The sequence below is a fragment of the Sordaria macrospora genome, chromosome 1 (assembly GCF_033870435.1).
Source record: "Sordaria macrospora chromosome 1, complete sequence".
NCBI classification, from domain to species: Eukaryota; Fungi; Ascomycota; class Sordariomycetes; order Sordariales; family Sordariaceae; genus Sordaria; species Sordaria macrospora.
Genome location: NC_089371.1, coordinates 2,999,123 through 3,020,905, shown reverse-complemented (window position 1 = coordinate 3,020,905; position 21,783 = coordinate 2,999,123). Strand labels below are relative to the sequence as shown.

Below are 21,783 nucleotides of genomic sequence, written 5' to 3'. Positions count from 1 at the left end.
TCATCACCTCATACATCAATCATATCACTCAAACCCAAGGAACCCAAGGCACATGAGAAAGACGTCCAAGTAATAAAAAAAACAAAACAGACCCGAATGAATTGCCCAGATTCGGAAGTCCTTAGCAAGACTCATAACTACACGGTAGTCATGAAGTCTATAAGAAGAAGAAGAAGAACAAGAACCGAAGAAACGTATTTTCCCATCAAGAAGGCGAGTGCGTCTGCCTTGCTCTTGTCAAATATCCCTGTCTCAGACAAGGCCGTGATAGAAACAGGGTTCAAAAAGAACGACGAGAAATGAAAACATGAAATTTGGGTATGTGGTATCTCAAAACGACAAGCTGGTAGAAGAGAAGAAAAGAGATGAAACAACCTAAAGAGAGAGAAAAAACAAAAATGGCAAAAGAAATCCCGAACCCGCAAGATCCTTTTGTCCTCCCTCGCCCCGTTCCCAAGTAGTTCTTCCAACTCCTGTCCATACGATCGTCATCATCTAATGCAAGCTCCTCCCTCCCCTTACATGCCGATGCATAAACGAGGTTGCCCCCTTTTTCATATCTCTCTTTTTCTCCTGTCTCATCATATCCGGCCGGCCAGTCATGCAACAAATGCCTATGCCATCCCCCATGAGTATCCTGTCTGAACCAAAACGCCTGAATGAAATGTGTTTTTGTCATAAGAGAATGGATTGTGAAAGAGTGTGTGTTTTGGTTGTTTCGTGAAAGAACGGCGTCCCGCGTAAACAATGCCGTTGTCTTGTGCCTTAGTCAAAAGGGTAGAGAGAGGGCAAGAAAGGGCGCCGCGCTTTTTGTCCACCACCAGGTCGTACAAAGCGGGCCGCATTTTCCGTCAACGGCAGGAACATTGGCCATTGTCGTGATGTGACGACTGACTTCAATTCCTACTGACAAAGCCCCATTGGCCTTTTCCGCGACGGAACTTGGGAGCGCTCGTAGTCTGGTTGTGCGCGGTCTCGTAGATGGTCGCAGTCGCGGCAGTAGTCGTTGTGGTCTCAGTTATGTAGACGGTGGTCGCGGGCATGGAGATGGTCTGCGTGACAATCACAAATTTGGTATTTCCGGCGACAAGATTTTGGCCGCTTCCTCCAGTTGGCTTGTTGATGCTAGCCGGTGCGGACACACTGAATACCTGAGATGCAGTGGCTAGTATCGAAGTAGGAGCCGAGGTTGATGCTTGAGACGCAGATAAGGCAGGCGCAGATGTTGCCGGAGCAGGAGCGGCGGAGGTGAGGAAGATTCCACCGCCGGCAGGAGGGCCTCCGGTTTGAGTTGCAGAAGATGTCGGGGCGGGAGCAGTGGAAGATGAGGCGCCAACAAGCCCTCCACCAGTGTGAGAGCTTGCGGGCTGTGTTGCAGAAGGAGCAGTAGCAGTGGCTCCTGCAGGTCCGCCTTCGTTGTGTCGGTTCAAGGCCTTGATCATCCACTCCTTTGGAAGGGGAAAAGGAACATCTTGCACCCCAACCAAGTCGAAAAAAGGGATGTCAGATGAGTTATAGTTGACGCCATCTTTCATTGGCTTGCCCGAATCTGGCATTTTTACCATGAAAAGATTCTCCATTTGCTTTCTGATAGCAACTTGGGTCCAGTTCGTATTGGGCTCAAACTGAACCAAATCCTTGCCACCTCCCTTGGAACATCCCGGACCTTTAACTTCACCAAGGCTTGCGTCGCAGTGGTCCACGATTTTGATATCGACAATTCCGGTGTAGATCTCCACAGTACTGACACTAGGGTCAGTGGGGAAAGTAGGAGGGGCGACAGCAACACCACGTTCTTTCATAAGTGGCCAGTCCCAGACCCAGAGGATCGTGTACACTTGTCCGATGGGGATATCATCCGGGAGCTTGATATCTGACTGGCACATCAGTTTTGATGACGGTCCTTGTGCGGGTACGGGGAAAGTGGTGTTGCGAAACCCCTTGATGCCTTCTGGGTCTCTGGTCACGTCGTTGTAAAACTCATAACATTGACCATCGTCATAGTGCCTGGTAGCCAAGAGTCTCCCCTTCTTATTGCCGCCAGTGCCATCAGGTGTCCATTTTCCGTGAACGTCACCGAACTTGACATCGGTTAGGTCGTTGATGTTCGTTCCGTAAAGGTAAATCGTACCACGGTTGATGGGCTTAATCTTGTCCGTAAGAGTCTCTGGTAGCGAAACGTGACCGTTTTCGTTATATTTGATGGCCACCCAGTCTCCGGGAGCAGCGTTTAGCATTGGCATAAATCCTGGACTGTAAGTTTCAGGAGTGAAGGCTAGCTTTTCCTGTTTGACAATGGGAGCGAGCTCTACCTGGATCCCCTGAGCGTTGACTTGGTACTCATTGCGCTGGTCTTTATTCTTGTCATCAAAAATCCACTTCCTGGGGTAGCCGAGAGAGCCGACGAAGGTGCCGTTTGGTGCGATACGCTGCGTTTCTTCGGGCCAGGAATGTCCTGCTGAAAGTTGGGCTACGGCAAAGAGGGCGGCAACCAGCAGGCCCCGAGTGTCTTTTAGCGAGTATGTCTTCATGGTGTGCTGTCTCCAGAAGCAGGGCGTAATGTTGTTGTGTATCTTGTTGCTTGTCGAAGGGCGAAAGGAGGAAGGAAGGAAGACGGTGTCAGAAAAGTGAGAGCTGGAAAAGTAGCGGCGTGGTGGAAGAAGTGAGTCGAGGTCTAAAGTGGTTCAACGGCCAGCGTAGAATATGACCAGCATGGGTATAAGAATGGAGAACGAGCTGGGTGACTCCTATTGTACTCGTGTGCTTCTTCAATAGGACATTGTGACGGGTTTGTGAAACTGTGGTGAAATCGAGGGGACTTTTATCGACGAGACACAATAAAGAAGAAGGCAGGTGCGCCGGCTCGTCGATAAGATTGTCCACCGGCCGAGGAAGCGTGACGGGTGGGTCGAAGGAAAGTCGGGATTGAAGCGTCAAGCAAAGGCGGCGGCTGTAGAACTTGTTTGGACCGAGTCGAGAAAGATATCGAGCCGATAGTCACCAATGCCTGGTGATCACTTGCTGCCGTCGTCAAAGGAAGGTGATTGTTGTTGGTAGAACTGAATTTCTCGAAGTTGGAACCAGCCTGCTAGTCGATCCGACCCACGGGGCCAATGCAGGGGGGATGAGGACTAAGAAGTAAGGACTGAAGTGAGGAGTCGAGGACGGTCTGCAGGAGGATGATCAGACGGGGCGGGTTGTGAGAGCCGAGTTGACCGTGAACAAGAGAAGAGTATCACGCAAACCTGGGTAACGGGATCGGAGTGCGTGATGTTCGCCGCGTCCTTACAAGTAGGACGTTATATTGGAGGGCAAGGGAAGAGAAAAAAGATCTAGCAGGATCTAGATGCCACAAACAGACACACCACGATTTGGTAGCACGGCGGGATGCGCAACACTTGAAACCTCAAGGGCCCGAAATGAGAAGGGAGCTTGTGTACGCGCGGGACATGGGGAGTGCGTCACGAAAGAATGGAAAGATGGATGGATGCAGTACCAGCCAGGCCGAGTGGAAAGAGACCTTCCCATTCCTTCCTATTCAGAACAGTCATACCATTGCCCTGACTGCCCTGAGTCCATATCATCAAGCCATCGTCCATTGCCCATTCCCATGGTCCATTGTCCACTGGCGGCTGGCGCATTGAAACAAATAAAAAGACGGAGCCTACGACTAGCCCCTGGGCTGGACCGGCTCACTGGATCATGATGAACGATGGATGCGACGTTGGCTCTTGCCCAAGAATGAGATGGATGGATGGAAATTGGATCAAAGTGGTGCAACTGCCCAAGCTGTTACAAGTTGGAGCCCATCTGCCATGTCGTTGCTTCCCGACCATCGTCAACGAACCGTTTGATGTGGAGACGCGCTAGTCTGTTCTGAAAATGCAGGCACGCAGCCGGTTTGGTTGGTCGTCGCTTGCCCACCGTGGCCGACATCCGCAGAGCCAAGATTTGGTGGGGCGGCGTCAAGCGCTGTCGGACAAGGGTTGGAGCCCCATATGCCCCACCTATCCATCCATTGATCCCTCCTCCCCGCCACGTCCGCGTGGCTTGTCCCCAGATCTTTTTCCTTACCTCGCTCCAATTCTTCCATGGATCTCGCCCAAACAAAGACAACAAACGCCAAGTTGTTACACCCAGCAACATGCAAGACAAATGATGACTTGCCGTAGGCTCCTGGTAGCCCCGGGCATAGTCTAATTCTTCTGTTTCTTATTCTCCGGCGGCTCTCTCCCAGACGTCTTCCAGAACCTCCATGTTGACTCGCAGCGAACGTGACCATAGAAACGGCGCTTTGTTTCAAGGTCGGAGGAGATCAATGCGCTGCCCTCCGAGGCATCTCGTTGGCTGGTTTAGCCGCCTAGCCGCCCGCGCTTCCAGCTGTTCGATACTGAGAGGTCCGTATCAATATCCCTTTCCTCAAACAAAAACGAAATTGCCCTCTGCTTCACGTTGATGGAGATGGCGTTTTTTCGAGACATGCCAAATTCCCATTCCCGGGCGGAAAACCAAGATCCGGCTACCCTATGGCGCAAACTAAGCGCTGGTTTGGGGGCCTGGTCTTGTCGTCGGACCCCCCCTGCACTTGTATGCGCCGCATAAATCTACAACCGCCGCGTTGATCATCGGAATACCACAAAGAGGAATCCCATCCGCGAAAGGTGGTAGCAATACACACAGACACACACCTTACCCTCTTACCCATCCTCAGTGATGTACTTATTGCCCCTCATTCGCCTCCAACTCAATGCCAACTCTCGCCATCCTCCAGATTCTTTCAAACCAGACCCGGGACGAACTTTCACTCAGCGCAAACCTATCCGCCGCCTCTTCACGTGCCCCTGAGGTGACGTTCGTTTCATCGTTTGGTTCTCTGCACTTTGTTGAGCTGGTGGGCGATTGCTCATCAACCGCCTGAAGAAGGATCCCAGTCAACAAAGTTTCGTGGCCAACGGCAAATTTCGCCCGTCCCTCACATTTCCTCACAGGGAGGTTGAAATATCATAGCCAGAACACGAAGCGTGTTCTCAGTTATATTGTTCTCTTCTGTCCCGAATCTTGCGGTCAGTAAAACCTTCCCATCATCAATCATCAATCTGCGCACAACAATCGTATCACCCGCATCAAGTGATCCAGCCGAGTCTATTTCGCCTTGCAGTTGCTCTTGTGCGGGGTCATCTCAGAAGGCCACAAATCTACTATGAAGGCTTCACAGACGGCTAGCGCACCTACCGTACCCCGCCAAACGGTCATATCCGAACACCGAATTTGGTGACTGGTGAGCTTCGTGGATGTGTGTGTGTGTGTGTTTGTTTCGTTTCATGTTTCCTCCACAACCCCTCCAGATTGTTTCCTGGTGCAGGCCCAGAATGGCACACCAGTGAATAATGAACAAGGACCGTCCCTTGTTGTGCGTGCGTGTTGTGTTTGTTTGTCCCCTCCATCCACCCACACCCTTGAATGTTACGGTTGGGGGACACCCCTGGCGAATGACAGGGGTGGTTTGACAACCATCTGAAGATTAGACAAAGATGTTTCTGGTATCGTTTTCTTTTGCTCTGAGTCTGGTGAACAACTGAGATGACTGAGTATCGTGATGAAGTACGATGAGTATCTCAGACACACTCAGTGCGCGACGTAGTTCTAATAGTTCTCGTTACAGAGCGTTCGTCTCCCGAAACCTAAGAATGACGATCAAAATATCATTTATGTTCTTTCTCTTCAGCTATAACTCAGACACCTGCAAGTCACAGTTGTATGACAAGGTCAACGACAAGGTCAACGACAAGGCAGAAGTACTCTGTGTCTCATTGAATTTGGATTATCTTAAGGTGTCGCGATTCCTGGATCATACCCTTATTGTCCTAATTTTTACCATTTGAACAACACCCATTATGAGAAGAAAAAAAGGAAAGGAAATTTCCCCAACAGAATCCAAAATGCGCCCTGTGAATATGCGTCATGGCCCCCAAAAGCGAAAAAAAAAAAAAAAAACCAGAAAGGAAGAAAACCCAGATCCCTATATGCCATGAACGCCCATTACGTACCAAGCCATTTGATAAAAGGGTGTGCATATCCACCTACCTATCCAAGCCGTTCATCCATCCATCCATCCATCCAATCCAACTATTAGCAGAAGAACTCCTTTGGAACTCCCCATCCAGATTATGTTTTTGTTCCATTCCCATCCAATGTGCGCTCCGCACTCCGATTAAACTTGAGCCCCTTTTTGAGTTTGTGGTTGTCCCCAGTTCCCTAGTCCGCATACTCCTCGTCATCATTCTTACTATCACCTTCACCTTCCTCGTCATCCTCATCATTATCATCATCATCCCCCAAATCAGCAACTGATCGGGTACGCTTTACTCCTCTCATCAGTGACTGCGGCTGAGAATGCTGGTGGTAGTTGTCATCTCCCCCCATATGCACCTGCACCTCCTCCTCCACCACCAACGCGGCACCTTGTGATCCATTCACGCTAGCTACGATCTCATCCCACTCTTGGGAAAGGCGGTGGCCTTCTTCGGGGGAGTTTGAGCTGATGGATCGATGCTAATGCTGGTGCTGGTGCTGAGTAAGTTGTGATTGGTACTGATCTTGATGATGCACATATTGATGCTGCTGCTGCTGGGACTGGGATTGGGACTGGTGATGGTCTTGCTGTTGTTGTTGTTGATCAGAGGTCACAGGCCAGTGAACCTCCGCACTGGTGGACGTGGCTGGGGTCCAGAGATCGTGGTCATCGCCGCCGGGATTGCCGCCAAGCTGCCATTGCTGCTGCTGCTGTTGATGCTGCTGATGCTGCTGATGAGAAGGTTGATGAGATGCCTGATGTAGTTGATGGCTGTACCGCCCATCAATGGACCCCGCTCTTGAAACGGGATTACTTCCGTGATGAGAAGCAGCAGCAGCAGTCTGAGGATGCAAGTGCTGAGATGATGCCCTGGACCATTGCTGCGTGCCACCACCGCTAGCATTGGCAGCGGTGAAATCCGCTGATGCCGCCGCTGACCAGGTTGGGTCCAACCCGCTAGTAGCAGGCCCCCAGGTTGGCGGTGCTGTTGTGGAAGGGCCATAGATATTAGATGTAGCGGTCAAAAACGGATCCGTCACAGCAGCCAGATCATTCAGTGAAGGCTGCGGTGGATGATGGGCATGATGATGACCGGCATGTGAAAGACCGGTATGAGCCTGGTGGTGGGCTGGATGTTGATGTTGATGTTGATGACTGTGACCGTAGTGCTGCTGACTTCCACCACCACCAGCCGTAGCCCCTGTGCCATCAAAGTTATGAGTAAACGAGTTACTCATCGTAGCACTAGGAGGAGGCGTCTCCAAACCCGAGTGGGCGCTGGCGCCACCGTGGCTTCCCAATCTTTGTCCTCCTCCGTGTCCGCCTCCTCCAGCTCCCCTCATGCTATGCTCAAGCATCATCTGGAACTGTACATCATATCCTGATGCCGCAGCCGCAGAACTGAGGTGCGTAGCCCCGGAGCCTACGGAGGAGAAGGAACTCCGGGTGTCTGTACCACCTGCCCAGGCAGTAGAGGCTGTGGCAGCAGATGCGGTGGCGGAGGCGTTATATATGTCGCCCATAGCGTTCACGTGCTGAAGGTGGTGCTGGTAGCTGGACGTAGGGGACATGATCAGGTTCAGATCGCCAGCGCGACCTCCCATGCCAGCGGCCGTGGTCCCCATTGATGAGGAGATGGGCGACGGGATAAATGCTTCTGTTGCCCCCACCCCCATGCCATGAGATGTCCCGGGATACTGGGCGTTGATGCTCAGCGAAGCATTCCTACCAGCGGCGGCAGTGTGGCGATTTGGCCCAATGATCTGTCCAGCAGCAGCGGCGTCGGAACTACTAAGCAGTGCCTTTTGCTGATGGTATGGACTTGTCGGGTCGAGCACGGTCAGGAAGCGCCAGCTAGTTTTTCCGGTTTGTGCGGTGAGCAGCTTGCCGTCGTTGTCGAGGCTGTGGATGGTCTCGAAGGTCCAGAGAATCACGGCACGGCGGGTCCATTGCTGCGACTGACGGTGATGGCTTGTGGCCCCAGTGCCGTCTTGTTCGAGGGGAGACCCAGGTGGACAGGACCAGATCTCTTGGAGCATGGCGATTTGGGGGACTAGATCCATTTGTGTTTGCTGGCCGCCGTCTGCATCTCTGCCACCGCCGATGCTGGAGCGGGTGCTACTGGTGGTACTTTCGGTGTCGTCGTTGTCTTCGGAATCTTCTCTTTCTCTTTTCAAGGAAGTGGCTGCTGCTGCCGCCGTCCTCTTGTTGATGTCTCCCCGCACACCGGTAAACTGGTGAGCAGGATACTCGGCGGCATTGGTGAGGGTGTGGGCCCATGCGTCCGCTGGGAACGGCACCATCACCCACTCCCGGCGTGACCGGCGCGCTGAGATGCACTCGCATTGATACTCATGCCCATCGACATTCCGGGGCCCGTCGCACCCGGGAAGGTGCTGGTACTGGATGGCGATCTCAGCGCCCGTCTCATAGTATGTTTGAGGCGGCGACTTTTCGCTCACAAAGCTCAACTCGGCCGGACGGACCAGCTTCGTCTCAACCTTCCATCGGTGGCTGAGCAGCTGTGGTTGCTCAATGTTGATCTCGATCCAAGAGTTAAAGTCCGACTGGTTGGGAAATCCTCGCTTCTCCTTGAGCTCCACGGCGACGTTCATGTGCAAGTAATCGCAGCGACTATCGGCGGCGATGATGGCCTCAAGCCGCTCATGGAGTTCGGGAAACGAGGTCTCCCACCCCCTGCTGACTTCCCTGACAGTGCTGGACTCTACCTGGCGAATTTCCTTTGTGAACTCGTGCAGAAGCGAGCCCTTGAAGATCTGCTGCTCTTCCTTGGCCCATTTCTCCTTTTCCAAGTTGCGTTCAAGGTGAGGGTATTCGCTCTTGTCCAGCCTGTCGCCCGTGGTAGGAAGGTATCCGGTGCCGTCACCGCGGACGGTGACGTTGGGGTGTGACACGAAGATCCAGCATCGCTTGGGCCGGATGGCAATCTGGTCATTGAGTGCAAGGATCTGGGCAAAGTACTCGTAATTGGGCCGCTCGTCGGGAAGACGACCCTCTGCCAAGGCAATCAGCACCGGGTTTTTCTTGAAAGACTCGATTTCCTTGAGTTCCCTCGCCGACAAGGGCTGCTTCTTGCAAGCCTTGGGTCGTCTGTTCTTCTCTTCTTTATTCTCTTGTCGAGGGAAGAAGAAGTGGACTATGCGCAGGGAGAGCGGGCAAGGAGGTCCCGTTGGTTAGCTTGTGTGAGCGCCACAGGATAATATAGAATCTGCACGACAGGGAAGCAAGCGCAGGGGAGGGTGAGAGGAGGAGCCTGACAGGGCCGGAAAAAGAAATGTTTGCTTGGGCAACGTGACAAGGGGGGTTGAGTTGAAGTGAGCTTAGCGTGCAATGGTGCTGAACGGAGCGGAGGGCTTTCTGACGAATTCAAACACTTACAGCATCGATGATTCAGAAAGAAGTTCTTCAACACTTGGATGTGGCTCGACACCTGTTTTCGCTTCCTCCTCATCTTCGGGTCCGGCTCGGTTCCGGGCGGCAAGCTGGCACAATACGCTATCCAGAGGAACTCAGCAATCAACATGTTCCGACCCCAGAGCTTCGAACGCATCGTGTACTTTCTCTTTCCCATTTGCTGTGGGATAAGCAACAGAGCTGTGGACAAGTACGTGTATCAGCCACCTGATCTGCAATGATAACATTACGAGGTTATTCAGAAGATGATCCTCACCGTCAAGAAACGCATCCTCGAGGACATCGGGCCATTTCTGGTCCGACTTTTCCTCCTTGCTCTTATTTGCTTGCTTCTTCCTGTAACTGAGGAACTGGGGTGACAAGTAGATCGGGTTGATGCCACGTTGACTTCTCTGAAGTTGCATCTGATGCCGTTGCTGTAGCCTTAGGAGCTCGGGAGGGCCATAGCCGGAACTGAGAGACTGAGTCGGGATAATGGGTAAACTAGGAATGGAGAGTTGATGATGTGCAAACGTCGATCTTACCAGAGCACCGAATTGTTGTTGTTGTTGCTGCAGTTGTTGTCGGCGTTGTTGCTCTTCGTGCTGTTGTTGGAAGTGATGATACTGAGCATTGCCAGTGGACTCGCGCAAAGGCGGTCTCGGTGCGGAGAGGACACGGCGATGATCCGGGCCAAAGTCCGACGAAGGCGGGTAACACTGCGATGCAAGAGTCGTGGGTCTGACTGGCAACTCCATGTTTGGAGCAACGGAACAAGGACCACTGAGCGGTACACACTTCGGAACTCGCTCGACCAGCTGAGATGAAGAGAGAGAATGCTCGGAAGGAATGACTTGTCGTCAGACGCAAGCCAAAGGAGATATAAAATATGCTAGTACCAAGGGGGTCATGAGCCGTTGAGGCATGGAGGGGGAGTAGTCAATATCTTATAAAGGGCCGGTGCCCTTCCCTCGATAATGACCACCAATCCCAGGCCGGCCGTACTTGGGATGTTTCTTGCAACATGCTGCTCGAGGGCGACAGTTGCCCTGGGTGTTGTCAAACAACTGTTATTAGGTCAGCTGCTTGTTGTTACCTGGACAGGACCAACTGGCACGCAAGGGAACCGTACCAGTTGACAAGGGGAAATCTGCAGCACCAGTCAGTCGGAACCGGCCATCAAACCATAGGCAGAAATGGGAGGACTTGGACCAAGCAGCCCTCATTCAGGCATGCGGCAAGATTACTTTGCACAGTACGGATGTAAGCACGGGAGAGAAGTGTGCGTGAAAGGGAATTGGATGTCAATAAAGGTGGTTGTCCTAAAAAGGTAGACATGGCTGACAAGGGTGGCGACCACTTCCTTCACAAGGGAACCGAGACATGATTGCTGCATCCCCGTCCCAAATCTGAGACCTAGGGAAAAGATTCAATTCTTCATGTGCTTCATACTTCATCTTCATCGTTATCTCCAATAGTGACCTTCGCCCGCCCTGTCCCTGTAAGCTGCTGCAGGGCGACCTTATTAACCTGGGCACGAGTCTTCTTCTCCATCGCAGCGATCTGGTCCTCCGGATCGATATCCTCCGCCTGCGCGAAATCAATAACAAGACGACGTCCGAGAATATGGGTATCTTTGAGAGAAGTGAACGCGTTGAGCGCCTCCTTGGCCGTGGAAAATTCCGCAAAGGCAAAACCGCGCGATGATTGGTTGAACTTTTTGGGAATACGGAGCGCAACCAACTTGCCATAGGTGCTGAACAAAGTCCGTACCTCGTTCTTGGTGACTTCGAAGGGCAAGTTCTTGATGACGAGCTTGGTGCCTTGGCTGGCCGCCTTCTTGGCCATATCTTCCCGCCTCCGCTCCTCAGCGGCATCAAGGCCTCTGTGTGATGCCTTGACGCTGAGTTTGTGGGCCTCAAGAACATGGCCGTCCATGACCTTCTGTGCAGCCTGTGCCTGGTCCTTGGTACGGAAAGCCACGAAACCAAAGCCCATGCTGAGCACCTGGCCTGGTTTCTTGGGGTCTGTCTTCGTCTTGACCTTCGCGTTGACAAAGCCATCCAAATGTTTGAAGGCGTCGGTCAAGCCCTGGGAAGTGGTGGAGAAGTTGAGATTGCGAACAAACAATGAAGAGGTCTCCAAGGACTGTTCCTCGGCATCATCGCGTTCGAGCAAGTCAGCCACAGACGGCTTCTGGACACCAGCAGGACGGGCCTCTGTGGGTGCAGCCACATTGTCGGTGAAGAGACCCTTCGGTCCCTTCTCGAGGAACAAGACAGAGTCCTTGAAACGAGAATATGCCTTCCTGGCAAAAGCTGTCCTGCACTGCACAGGCTGTGCAAATTGGACAATGGCAATGGTGCCGCTGGGTGGCATGAGTACTCGGAGAACGGTACCATGCTCCTCGAAAAGAGTCCGCAACTCTTCAATTGTGGTGTTCTTGATGTTCTTGACAAGGATGGTGGTGTCGCCCCGCTGTTGTGTCTTGAAGGCCTCAATGTTCACACCATTGGCAGCGAAGTATTGCTTTGCTTCCTGGATGACCGTTGTCTCGGCAACAGCCTGCTTGACAGCAGCTGACGCATCCGTGGGATCGAGAAGCTCTGCCTTTGACACGCCTAGACGTTCTGCCATTGCCGTATTCACAGCATCTTGACTCATGAAGAGGGAGTTCCAGTTGAAGGTGCTCGAAGCAGCCTCAGCCTTCTTCCTCAACAACTGCTGCTTCTTGAGAGGCAGCTTCGACAGAGCGAATTCGTCCAGCTTGTTCTCCCTCTTGGCAGCGGCGGGCAGGATGTGGGCGATCCGGCCTTGAAAGACAGTGCCATCTGTCTGGAATGCAGCAATGGCGGACGCCGGCTTTTCGTAACGAATCATAGCAAAGCCCTTGCTACGGCCCTTGCTATCCAATGGGACATGTACCTGACGCAGAGAGTCAGCAGGATTTCAAAGCGACAACGATCCAAAACATTTTGAAATAATCGGCCCTATGATCAGAAACTCGAAGCATCTACTAAAATACCGAGCCCAAATTCACATCATTTTGCCATTGGCATAAGATGTCCCTATCAGGGGTTCATCATAAAGAGGGCGAAAGAGAAGGGGAAAAAAGAAGTTGCAGCTTACCTCTTCCAAAGTGCCAAACTTGGCGAAGTGCTCTCTAACATCATCCTCGGTGACGGTGTAACTGAGGTTCCTCAGGAAAAGCCGTGATGTCTTTTCAATCAGGCTTATAGCAGACTCGGGGTCTTGCTTCGTGGCCCCTGTCGTTGCTTTGGAGCCATCGGCGGGGTGCTCCTCAGCCTTTGCCGACGCTGTGTTCTCAACAGACGTGGCGGGCACGGGAGCAGGTGCTGCTGCAGCTGGACGAAGAGCTAAAGCTGCATCATCTGGGTCGACCAAGTCAAGGAGACGGTTCGTCCTCGAGCGGAGCCAGTCGTCATCGGTAGCATCAAGAGACACTGGTGGAGCTGACTCAGACGGCTCAACGGCAGCAGGTGTCGCAGATGATTCAACACCTGCTACAGGAGGGGCGTCGACCATTTCCTGATCGGCGATGTGTGTCGGCTGATTCTGAGTACGAGCGGGGATTTCCTCATATTCATCATCACTTTCACCATCCTCCAAGCCGGCAGGCACAGCTGGAGCCAGGACCTCGTCGACGGTGATGGGAAGGCCCTCGGCATTGCGCATCTTCTTGGATGGGTGAGCCCCCATGACATCGAGGTACTCCTGGAGTTTCGGATCGGCTGCATCCAAAGCATCCAGTTTCCTCTTCGGGGCATCTGGGGCAACCTCCACTTTAGGTACCGCGGCGGCAGCTACCTCGGTGTTGGGAGGGATAACCTTGGGCGCATTCTTGGGGTCGACATCTTTCGAAGGAACCCTTGAAGCTGATTTGTGATGGGGGATTGAGTCGGCAATCTGATGGATGCTGTTAGTATTGAGTTGGCTGACCACCAGTTGGGAGGGCAGACTGGAACATACCGGTTTCGCTATGTCGACTGCAATCCTGGACATGCGGATGAAGGAGCGGTTGAAGTATTTGACCGCCCTGGCGGCATCTTCCGCCGACTTGTAGCCGACGAAGCCAATATGGCGGGCTGGGATAAGTTTGACATCGGTGACCTGGCGACCCTCAGCCGAGAAGTGCTTGCGAAACTCGGCTTCGGTGATGGTCGGCGGCAGGTTCTTCACGAAAATTCTTGATGATGACTCCATTGCTGCAGCCTCTGTCTATGCAAGACAGTTGATGGACCGGAGGCTTGCCGCAAGATCATTCCGTCGAGGATACCGAGTACCTGCAGGTTTGTTGTAATTGGGGGAATGGAAAGCTTTCGCCTAAATTTTTCCACGGTCATCCATAATAAAAATTTCCCGGCCCCCACTGGAGCTGCGTCCTTATCTTATCGCGCATATGGCCCGGGCGGACCAATTCGTTATTTGCAGTGGAGACCCTGACAAAGCTGAGTGGTGACGACCGCCCTGCCCGCCCGTGCCGGCGCGGCGCCAGCCCAGTGGCACGGTGACATTGAGCGCACTTGTTCGGCACGACCCATGGATCTAGGCTCCGTTCTCCAGCCTCACAAGCGCCCGTCGCCTGGCATCATCTTGTTGGACGGCTGTCCTCAGCTAGAGAACATGTGGATGTTATGCTTTACATAGTGTCTTTTTTTCCTGCTATAGCGCCAATGAGCGGGAGAAGGTGTTCCTGAGTGGTATCATTCTTCTAGCTGATGAAGGCCCCATTTGGCGAGATCGCGGGTGCTGCCATGCGAGGTTCTTGCCAGAGCCCGTATATAGAAGCTTCTATACTTGAGGTTCCTGACTTCCAACTTACATAGTACGTGTAACCGTACAAGTACATACAGTCAACAAGTCCAATGTCCATGAGGTTGTGATGGTCTTCTCCACCACCAAAGAAGCAAATATTCTATGACCATCAATCATGTCCAATCGAGGTTAAAGGACAAAATGGGTAGAACCCAGCACGGTGCATCTCCCGTCTCCAAGTCTTTTAGTCGTAAGTGATGATTCGTTCGTCGCCGTCCACCCCTAGCACGCCCAGAAGCCCCAGTCGAGCCCAGGCACTTGATGAACCGGGGCGTCACAGTGGCTGCAACAACGAAGGAACCCAACTGCCCTTTTGAAGGTAGGTACAACGCAAGGTAGGTATCTAGTGTACGTACTTCAGGGCGCCTTGCCGCCCTGCCGCCCTTTCTGACCGCCCACACCTGACGCTTTGAGTCCATCCCCAGAACACCTCCGACACGAGAAACATCCAGTCCCTTCATCCAACGAAGTACCCCGACCAACCACCCGCCCCCTCGCCTGATCGTCTATCGACTCCGTACCACTTCACAACCTCGACTTCGTACCACTTCACAACCTCGACTCCGTACCACTTCACAACCTCGACTCCGGCCTGCTATCAACCATCAACTAGGTCTTGGACCTTTGCGATCTTTGCAAACCCCACCACAAGGAAGAACCGAAGCCAGAGGTAAGGCATCCCGCACCACCGTCTTCGGGTATCAGTGTCGCTTCGTCACCGAAATCGCATCGGCTTGTTTGCGCCTATCCTACCGCATGTTGTTAGACCCCTAGTTGGGCATGGGCGGGTAAACAACAGGGATCACATGGTGTCACCCCCTTTCCCGTCTCCTCATATATACCAACCCAGTCAACAATCATCTCTCTACCGGACTGTAGCTTGAGCCTCAATCAAGCCATCTTGTCGTTAACCCTTGACGTTGCAGACTATCTCGGCTCCCTTCGAATAAGAAACCCCGCCGCATCTACGAACCTCCAAACGGTTATCTCCGCATTACCCCTACACCATCGCAACCATGGGCGGCGACGAGCTCAAGGACCTTTCCCCTGCTCCCAGGGAGAAGTTGGAAGGTGAGATATCCATATACGGGCCTTCAACGGGGCTGTGCTCTCTACACCTGAAACCCGAAGAATATGAGCTGACGAGATGTTTGTGCTGGATAGCCCAGATCAAGAGTGCCGATATGGTAAATCGCGACCCTCACGAACGATCACACACGACAAAGCCTGCCCAACATGATGCTGACGTAGGCGCACTTTTGATTTAGACCGAGGACATGCAGCAAGAGGCTGTTGAAGTTGGTATGTGCTGCGGAAAATGACAATCGAGCAATTCAGGAACAGCCCGAGCTGACGAGACACCTTTTAGCCCAGGAGGCCATGGCCAAGTTCACCGTCGAAAAGGATATCGCACAACACATCAAGAAGACGGTACGATTAGTTCAACCTTGCGCCACTACAATTGATGGGCCAGGGCTCCGCTAATCCTCGTGATGGGATCGCATGGCTGACAAAGGTTGTATAACAGTTCGATGAGCGCAAGGGCCCAACATGGCATTGCATTGTAGGCCGTAACTTTGGCAGCTTCGTCACTCACGGTATGCAGGACCCTTCCCTTGTCCAGTCCAGTCCCTCTCTTCATCCTTCCTCTCAGCCCCTCCTTCCCCGGTTTGAGATGTCTGAAGGTCGCATTTGCGCCTGGAAACGCAAAGTACATACACATAACCGCCATGATTGTCGTCCGGACTCGGCAGCTGGGGCAGAGGGGTTACAGCAAACTGCCGCATCTTTTCAGACGTGATTTGCTGACTTGTACTCTTGACTCTTACTACAGAGACCAAGCACTTTATCTACTTCTACCTCGGCCACTGCGCCATTCTTCTCTTCAAGACCCAGTAGGGGCGCGACCTCTTCCGCCGTTTTGTCTCCAGGTTGTAAAAGAAGAAAGAAGACAGAAAGAAAGCAGCAGCAGCATCATCAGCATTATTCGATCGTTGCCGCATCGGGCGGCCTGATTTTGGGTTCATGATCTTCGCCCATCCTTTTTATGTTTTTGCTGCAATTTTTTTGGGCTTTTCCTTCAAAGCGAACGGGAAATAAAACGGCGGGCGCCCCTTTAACCTAGACGGTCACAGGACTAAAGGGGCGTTGACAGTCATGTCCAGAGGGGGAATTCAAATAACGAAGTGGGCCATAACATTACATACCACACACACCATTACTATACCATACCATACCCTACTATCTTATCATATCAATAACGTTTAACAAATAATCGAAATACCTCTTAGCCTTAACGTGTACCGGAAGCAAAGGGAATTTGGGCTAGAGCCAACAAAGGGACTGATAGTGTTTATTTGTGCCTGAGAACGAGGATATGGTTGACTGGTTTATAGTACATTGAAAGTGATAGAGAGGCAAGGTATGACAACATACGAGCATCATGTTCCAATAAAGCGTCCGGCTTCGCAACAGGAACATTGACCGTGTTTCGTTACTGTAGCATGAGATGAACATCCCTTTCTTAACTGCTATAACCTGCCTTTTACGTGGGATTCAACAAGAGGAATTTGCAAGTAAACGTTTGTGCCTAATAAGTAGTTAGGGAATGGAGATTGACTGAAACAAAACAATGTAGGTAAAACTACCTACTCTATGTTAAAGCTCTTGCTTCTTAACAGGAACATGGATTGAGGACGTCGGCCTTTATTGATTGTTATTTTGGTAGTATACCATCAATGATACCATCGATGATGATTAACTCTGGTATATAAACCGTATGTAGTGTCTGATGCGAGCAGGCGAGATGGGAGAGTGAATAACGCCCGGGCATTCGACCTTCAGAAAGTTCCAACTGTTGATCTCAGATCTGCTACAAGTAAGAAAACAGGGCACGCTTCTTGGCGTTCCGTGATGGTTGATTAATGGCAACTAGCATGATAATAGGTTAAGCAGCATGATCCAACATCAACACCATTATGGTACGTGAAGTCTTTTGAGTTTGTTCCCTTTGATTTCCCTATTCTGTGACGGCCTTGTGGTCTTCAAGCTCGGCTGGTCACTACCTATCAACTTTCAATGAACATTGATTACCAACGAACCATTCTGGCTGATCAAGGCGTTCATGGGTACAACTGCGGTAACGCAGTTACCTAGGTACTATCTGTCCCGCCCGGTTTGGTGATGCCTTCCATACCAAGCAAAGGCCACCATCATCGCTCGCACTCAAAACCACCATATCATCAGTCGAACATGAGGAACAAATGCCTCCATGAAACTTCTCTCTTTGCCTGCCTGCCCTGTCTTACCAGCATTATGAAACTGGATATGATGTGACCTGACCCGCTCGCAGTGAATTAAACGACTGATTCCTAGTCTTCCCCATGTCAACCCTCATGTCAAATCCCACCTTTCACTTCCCTCATCATTTCATGCTCGTCTCGTGTGATGAACCATAGCAAAAAAGAAAGCCTTAACGCCAGAACTCAAAAGCCACGAAAACCAGGACTTGGGGAATGCAGTACAATTCATTCCTCTTCAGATCTGGTATCCAGGTCTACATCTACCAGGAGTAGTACACGTAAGTGTCGCCTAGTAGACGTGTTAGACCAAAAAAAGCAACTCAAGCAGGAATCAAGAAAAAGAGAGAAAAACAAAAGACGCCGAGTTGAAATCAAAAGCCAGACCCTAGAATAGCAAACCCGCCTAGGCCCAACCATGGGGTATTTTTGAATGCGTGCGCCATGCCTTTGATGCTTCGTAAATAACTGGAAAGAGAAGGATGACCTCCGAATCCTGCTTCTTCCAATTTTCCGGCAACTACCAGAAAGGTCGTAGGCCCTGAATCGGAGACAAGATAGGGGAAAAAAAAAAGAAAGAGTAAAAAAAATAAAAGCAAAGAAAAACAAATGCCATCATGATATACCCTTTCGAATTGCTGTTCCATAAGTCATGTCGACCTCTCCCACTTCTTGTAAGCCCTGTCAACGGACTCCTGGAGAGAAACCAAACGCCAAGTGTTGTCTTCCATGTCATGAAAATTCCTCTAATGCGCCAACGTCCTGGCCATGTTATTTGTGATGAGTTGCGCCCATCCTCCTCTGTGCAAAATTCGTCTTCATCTTCTTGCAAGTCCTTCTCTGCCTCTTTCTGTGCGTGGTCTTTGTGGGGCTCCTAGTCATCTTCCAACATGACACCGGCAGCGTCGTAGATTTCCTTCTTCTCAAGCTGAAGTCGAGCGTGCAGTCGCATAAGACTATCCACCTTATCTGGTGAAGGGTCTTCTGCACTAGTGACCTCGCGGTGCAATGCCTCGTAGCGGGAATATGCGCGCTTGAACTTTTCGGCTTTGCTGAGAATATCCGGGTCGAGGCGTGGCCGCTTAGAGCCGATATTGCTTGATGCGTAGTCGGACGGCGCGGGACGTTTCTTACTCCTGGATCCGATATCTCCATTGACGCTGCCGGCATTGCTGCTTGCGCTGCTAACGATAACCTCACGGTCCCTCTCGCGCTCGCGCTCACGCTCACGTTTCTGAGGCCTTGATACAATGGTCCGGCGATCTTCATCGTTATCCGACGCGTTGGTGGGCGGAGATGAGGCCAACGGCGAAGATTTCTGGGGACTGGAGTATTTATTGCCCTTTGCAAGTGTGTTGCCAGACTTGCCCATAGCGTCAGGTCGTGCCTTGGGTTTGGCCACCGGCTTGACACGTTGGCTGAGCGGAGTACCGGAGCTGGAGCTGTCGTCGTCCTCTAGATCCCGCGTGCGTTTTGACAGCATCGTCTTGGTCGTTCTGGGGATGGGTTGAGCTCGTATCGTATCCCTCGTCTCCTCGACCTTCTTTTTCGCGGCAGCCCTGACCGGAGCGGCCTTTGGCTTCTGGTTAGTCTTGGGATTTGAAACCTCAATGGATCTTGCTGTTGTCTTGGGTTTGTCCGCGGGAGGACCGGATTTTTTGACACCTAGCGCAGGCGCAGCAGTCCCTTGAGGTCTTCCTATGCTCTTTGAAAGCGGCACTTCGTCTTCGTCCGACTCCGAATCCGTGATGATCTCCTTGGAGAGAATACGCCCTGCCTTAGGAGCAGGCCCCTTTGACCCGGTTATCTTTGTAGGAGCCACCTTCGGTGATGCCACCATAGGCGATGCCACCTTTGAAGCTGCTGCCTTAGCAGCACTCGGCCTGCCCGTCTTTTTGGCATTTGCGCTTGCGGTGGCAATACGCTTGGCCTGCGCAACCGAAGCCGACACTTTCTTCTTAGTAACTCCTGTCTGAGAATTGGACCGCGACATCGCCTCTCCCTTCTCTGTCTCTGCGCCGCTGGGGCTGGCAGTGCCTGTAATTCGGTTCGGAGTCGGGGCTGATTGAATGTTCTTGGCGATAGTGGCATGAAGCTTGCTGAGACAGATCCCCTTGCCACGCTCTCCCTTCGGAAGCAGCTTCTGCCACAGAGGATCCGAGACACCCAATCGCATGCGATCATACTGCTTGATGGCGTTGTCGATAGCCTTTTGGCGGTCGTCGTCCGTGGCGTAGGCGTACTCAAAGACGTCCAGCTCTTTCCAGTACATCTTCTTAAGAACCCATTTTTGCTCATTCGAGTCAAAGTCGGCCACCTTGTTGAGAATGGGGTGAAACTCTTGCTCATCACCGTCGTATTTCGCGAGAAGTTCTTCGAATGTTAGGTTTTGGGCAGCAAGCTCGTGGATGATGGGAAATTTCTGCTGCTTCATTCGGTCGCTAGGGCCATTACTGGTAGGACCCAGAGAAGGTGAGCCAAGCCCACTCAACGCAGGACTGACAGAAATTGATCGAGACGAGCCATTGGTCTGTGACCCCAGGAGTCTTGCTTTGCCAGGGTTGATTTTGGCACCCTTTTTGGAAGGTAGTCCCTCGACGATCAAAGCGCTACACAACATGTTAGTCAGTCTCACGAGTGGTTCTCCTCGGTAAACACGTACGAATTCTCTCGCTTATCGGCCTCGACCTTGGCGAAGGAATTCTTCAGGTTCTCGACTGCGCCCTCAATGCTGTTTGAGGCTCTGCTGGATTGGGCTGCCTTGCGGGCGTTAGCCCTCTTGTAGTAGTCAAAGATGGACATGACTGGTCCCAAGACTCTTTGACCTCTTGTTGGCTTGTTGGGGTTGGTGTAGAACAGCTCGTAGTCCACTGGTTCTGTTAAAAGGTCGGGCTGAAGAGGTACTTCCTGGTCGTCTATGAGGATTGCCTGGGGCGAGACGGTTAACGGTGAGTAAGGAAGAGGGAAAGAGGGGAGGGGAGTTGGCAGAAAAGGCGCGGGGTAGTAAAGCAGCACAACAACCGAACTGAACACCTATTGAGACTTGAACATGTTCTGAGTTTTGGGTGGGGTCCCAGGTGCTATTGAGTGGCAGGTACAATAGCAGAGGTCCATGCATCTGGTTCTGCACATTCTGAGGGCAAGGTGACAAGAGTCTCAACCAACTTACCGGATCATCATTCAGTGACAGCTGGAGCCTGACTCCATTCTGTGCGCTCTCAATCATCTGCGCAACGAGGTCGGCGGATAAGGGTACCGCGAATGCGTGCGTCGGCCGCCGAGCCGCCATATCGGTCGGACCCTCAAGAAGAAGGCCATTGTCGGGTATTGTCAGCGACATCTTGGGCAGATTCACTCAATCACAAATCCGCGTCTGCCGAAATTCCTCCTCTTGTCTTTCCTTTCCCTAGAGGCTCTCTCCTCCTTCGCTTCTCCTATGTGTACGACACAATACTGGATACGGCGGGGTTCCCGTGCTAGAGCGGTGGCTCGGGGGTCTTTTGCGAAAAAGTGACAATTGTCCAGCGCCGAAACTTGTAACGGATCTTTAGGGATCGCCGAGTGTCGTGTGGGTACGGTATAGTGTTATGCTCAGTGCGCGGATGGGTACGGTGTTGGGTGTTGCTTCATCGTTCTCGCGTGGACTCGTTGGGCTTGTGACCAGGGACGGTCGATCGTCGTCGGAAGTGGTAAGATGCGACTTGAACGGGCACTTGGGCGTTAGACTTGGTTTTGGAAAAGCCGACAGGCGAGAGCAAGGGGAGATTCAACGTCAACAGGTCCGAAAGTCACAAGGAAGAAAGGGTAGACGGTGAGGAGTGTCGTGCTCTCGGAAGAAAAGGGCGGCGTGAGGGGGAATGACAACAGCGAACCTTCAAGGCTAACGCAAGCGAGAACGGGGCGGAAGCCGTACCGAAGTCGGATTACCTAGCGACAAGGCGCACAACAGAGAGGCAGAGACGAGGCACCCAAGAATGACAACAGCTGGCCCTGGGCGGCGGCATCAGACGACGGGAGGAGGACGAAGAGTGACTAAGGCACGACCCAACGTGGAAGAGAACCTGGATGACGAGAACGTGAACCTGGAAGAGGAAGGGCGGAGGTCAAGAACGGGAGTCAGGTTGGGAGTGGAAGCGAAGTGGTGAGAGTGGAGAGTGGAGG

General features: G+C 52.2%; 5 protein-coding genes across 5 annotated transcripts; 1 reads left to right on the top strand and 4 right to left on the bottom strand.

The window, feature by feature from the left end:
• Nucleotides 1–896: 896 nt before the first annotated feature.
• On the bottom strand, nucleotides 897–3,317 carry SMAC4_05749 (uncharacterized protein; the record flags this gene model as incomplete). The annotated part of the gene is made up of 1 exon (XM_003346164.2): nucleotides 897–3,317. The coding sequence occupies exon 1, from the start codon at nucleotides 2,529–2,531 to the stop codon at nucleotides 897–899; it is 1,635 nt and encodes a 544-aa protein (XP_003346212.1). The 5' UTR covers nucleotides 2,532–3,317.
• Nucleotides 3,318–6,255: 2,938 nt separating this feature from the next.
• On the bottom strand, nucleotides 6,256–10,245 carry SMAC4_05750 (uncharacterized protein; the record flags this gene model as incomplete). The annotated part of the gene is made up of 4 exons (XM_003346165.1): nucleotides 6,256–6,552; nucleotides 6,610–9,230; nucleotides 9,473–9,688; nucleotides 9,765–10,245. 4 exons carry the CDS (start codon nucleotides 10,243–10,245, stop codon nucleotides 6,256–6,258), a joined length of 3,615 nt encoding a protein of 1,204 aa, XP_003346213.1.
• A 533-nt stretch (nucleotides 10,246–10,778) lies between these two features.
• On the bottom strand, nucleotides 10,779–13,818 carry SMAC4_05751 (uncharacterized protein). The gene is made up of 3 exons (XM_003346166.2): nucleotides 13,478–13,818; nucleotides 12,617–13,414; nucleotides 10,779–12,412 (listed from the first exon to the last, which is right to left on the bottom strand). The coding sequence occupies exons 1-3, from the start codon at nucleotides 13,709–13,711 to the stop codon at nucleotides 10,934–10,936; spliced, it is 2,511 nt and encodes an 836-aa protein (XP_003346214.1). The 5' UTR covers nucleotides 13,712–13,818; the 3' UTR covers nucleotides 10,779–10,933.
• A 412-nt stretch (nucleotides 13,819–14,230) lies between these two features.
• SMAC4_05752 (uncharacterized protein) lies at nucleotides 14,231–16,943 on the top strand. Its single transcript, XM_003346167.2, has 7 exons — nucleotides 14,231–14,993; nucleotides 15,250–15,394; nucleotides 15,488–15,510; nucleotides 15,592–15,625; nucleotides 15,693–15,754; nucleotides 15,852–15,921; nucleotides 16,158–16,943. Exons 2-7 carry the CDS (start codon nucleotides 15,340–15,342, stop codon nucleotides 16,220–16,222), a joined length of 309 nt encoding a protein of 102 aa, XP_003346215.1. The 5' UTR covers nucleotides 14,231–14,993; nucleotides 15,250–15,339; the 3' UTR covers nucleotides 16,223–16,943.
• A 1,281-nt stretch (nucleotides 16,944–18,224) lies between these two features.
• Nucleotides 18,225–21,783, bottom strand: SMAC4_05753 (uncharacterized protein). The gene is made up of 4 exons (XM_003346168.2): nucleotides 20,792–21,783; nucleotides 20,285–20,550; nucleotides 19,343–20,231; nucleotides 18,225–19,201 (listed from the first exon to the last, which is right to left on the bottom strand). The coding sequence occupies exons 1-4, from the start codon at nucleotides 20,960–20,962 to the stop codon at nucleotides 18,497–18,499; spliced, it is 2,031 nt and encodes a 676-aa protein (XP_003346216.1). The 5' UTR covers nucleotides 20,963–21,783; the 3' UTR covers nucleotides 18,225–18,496.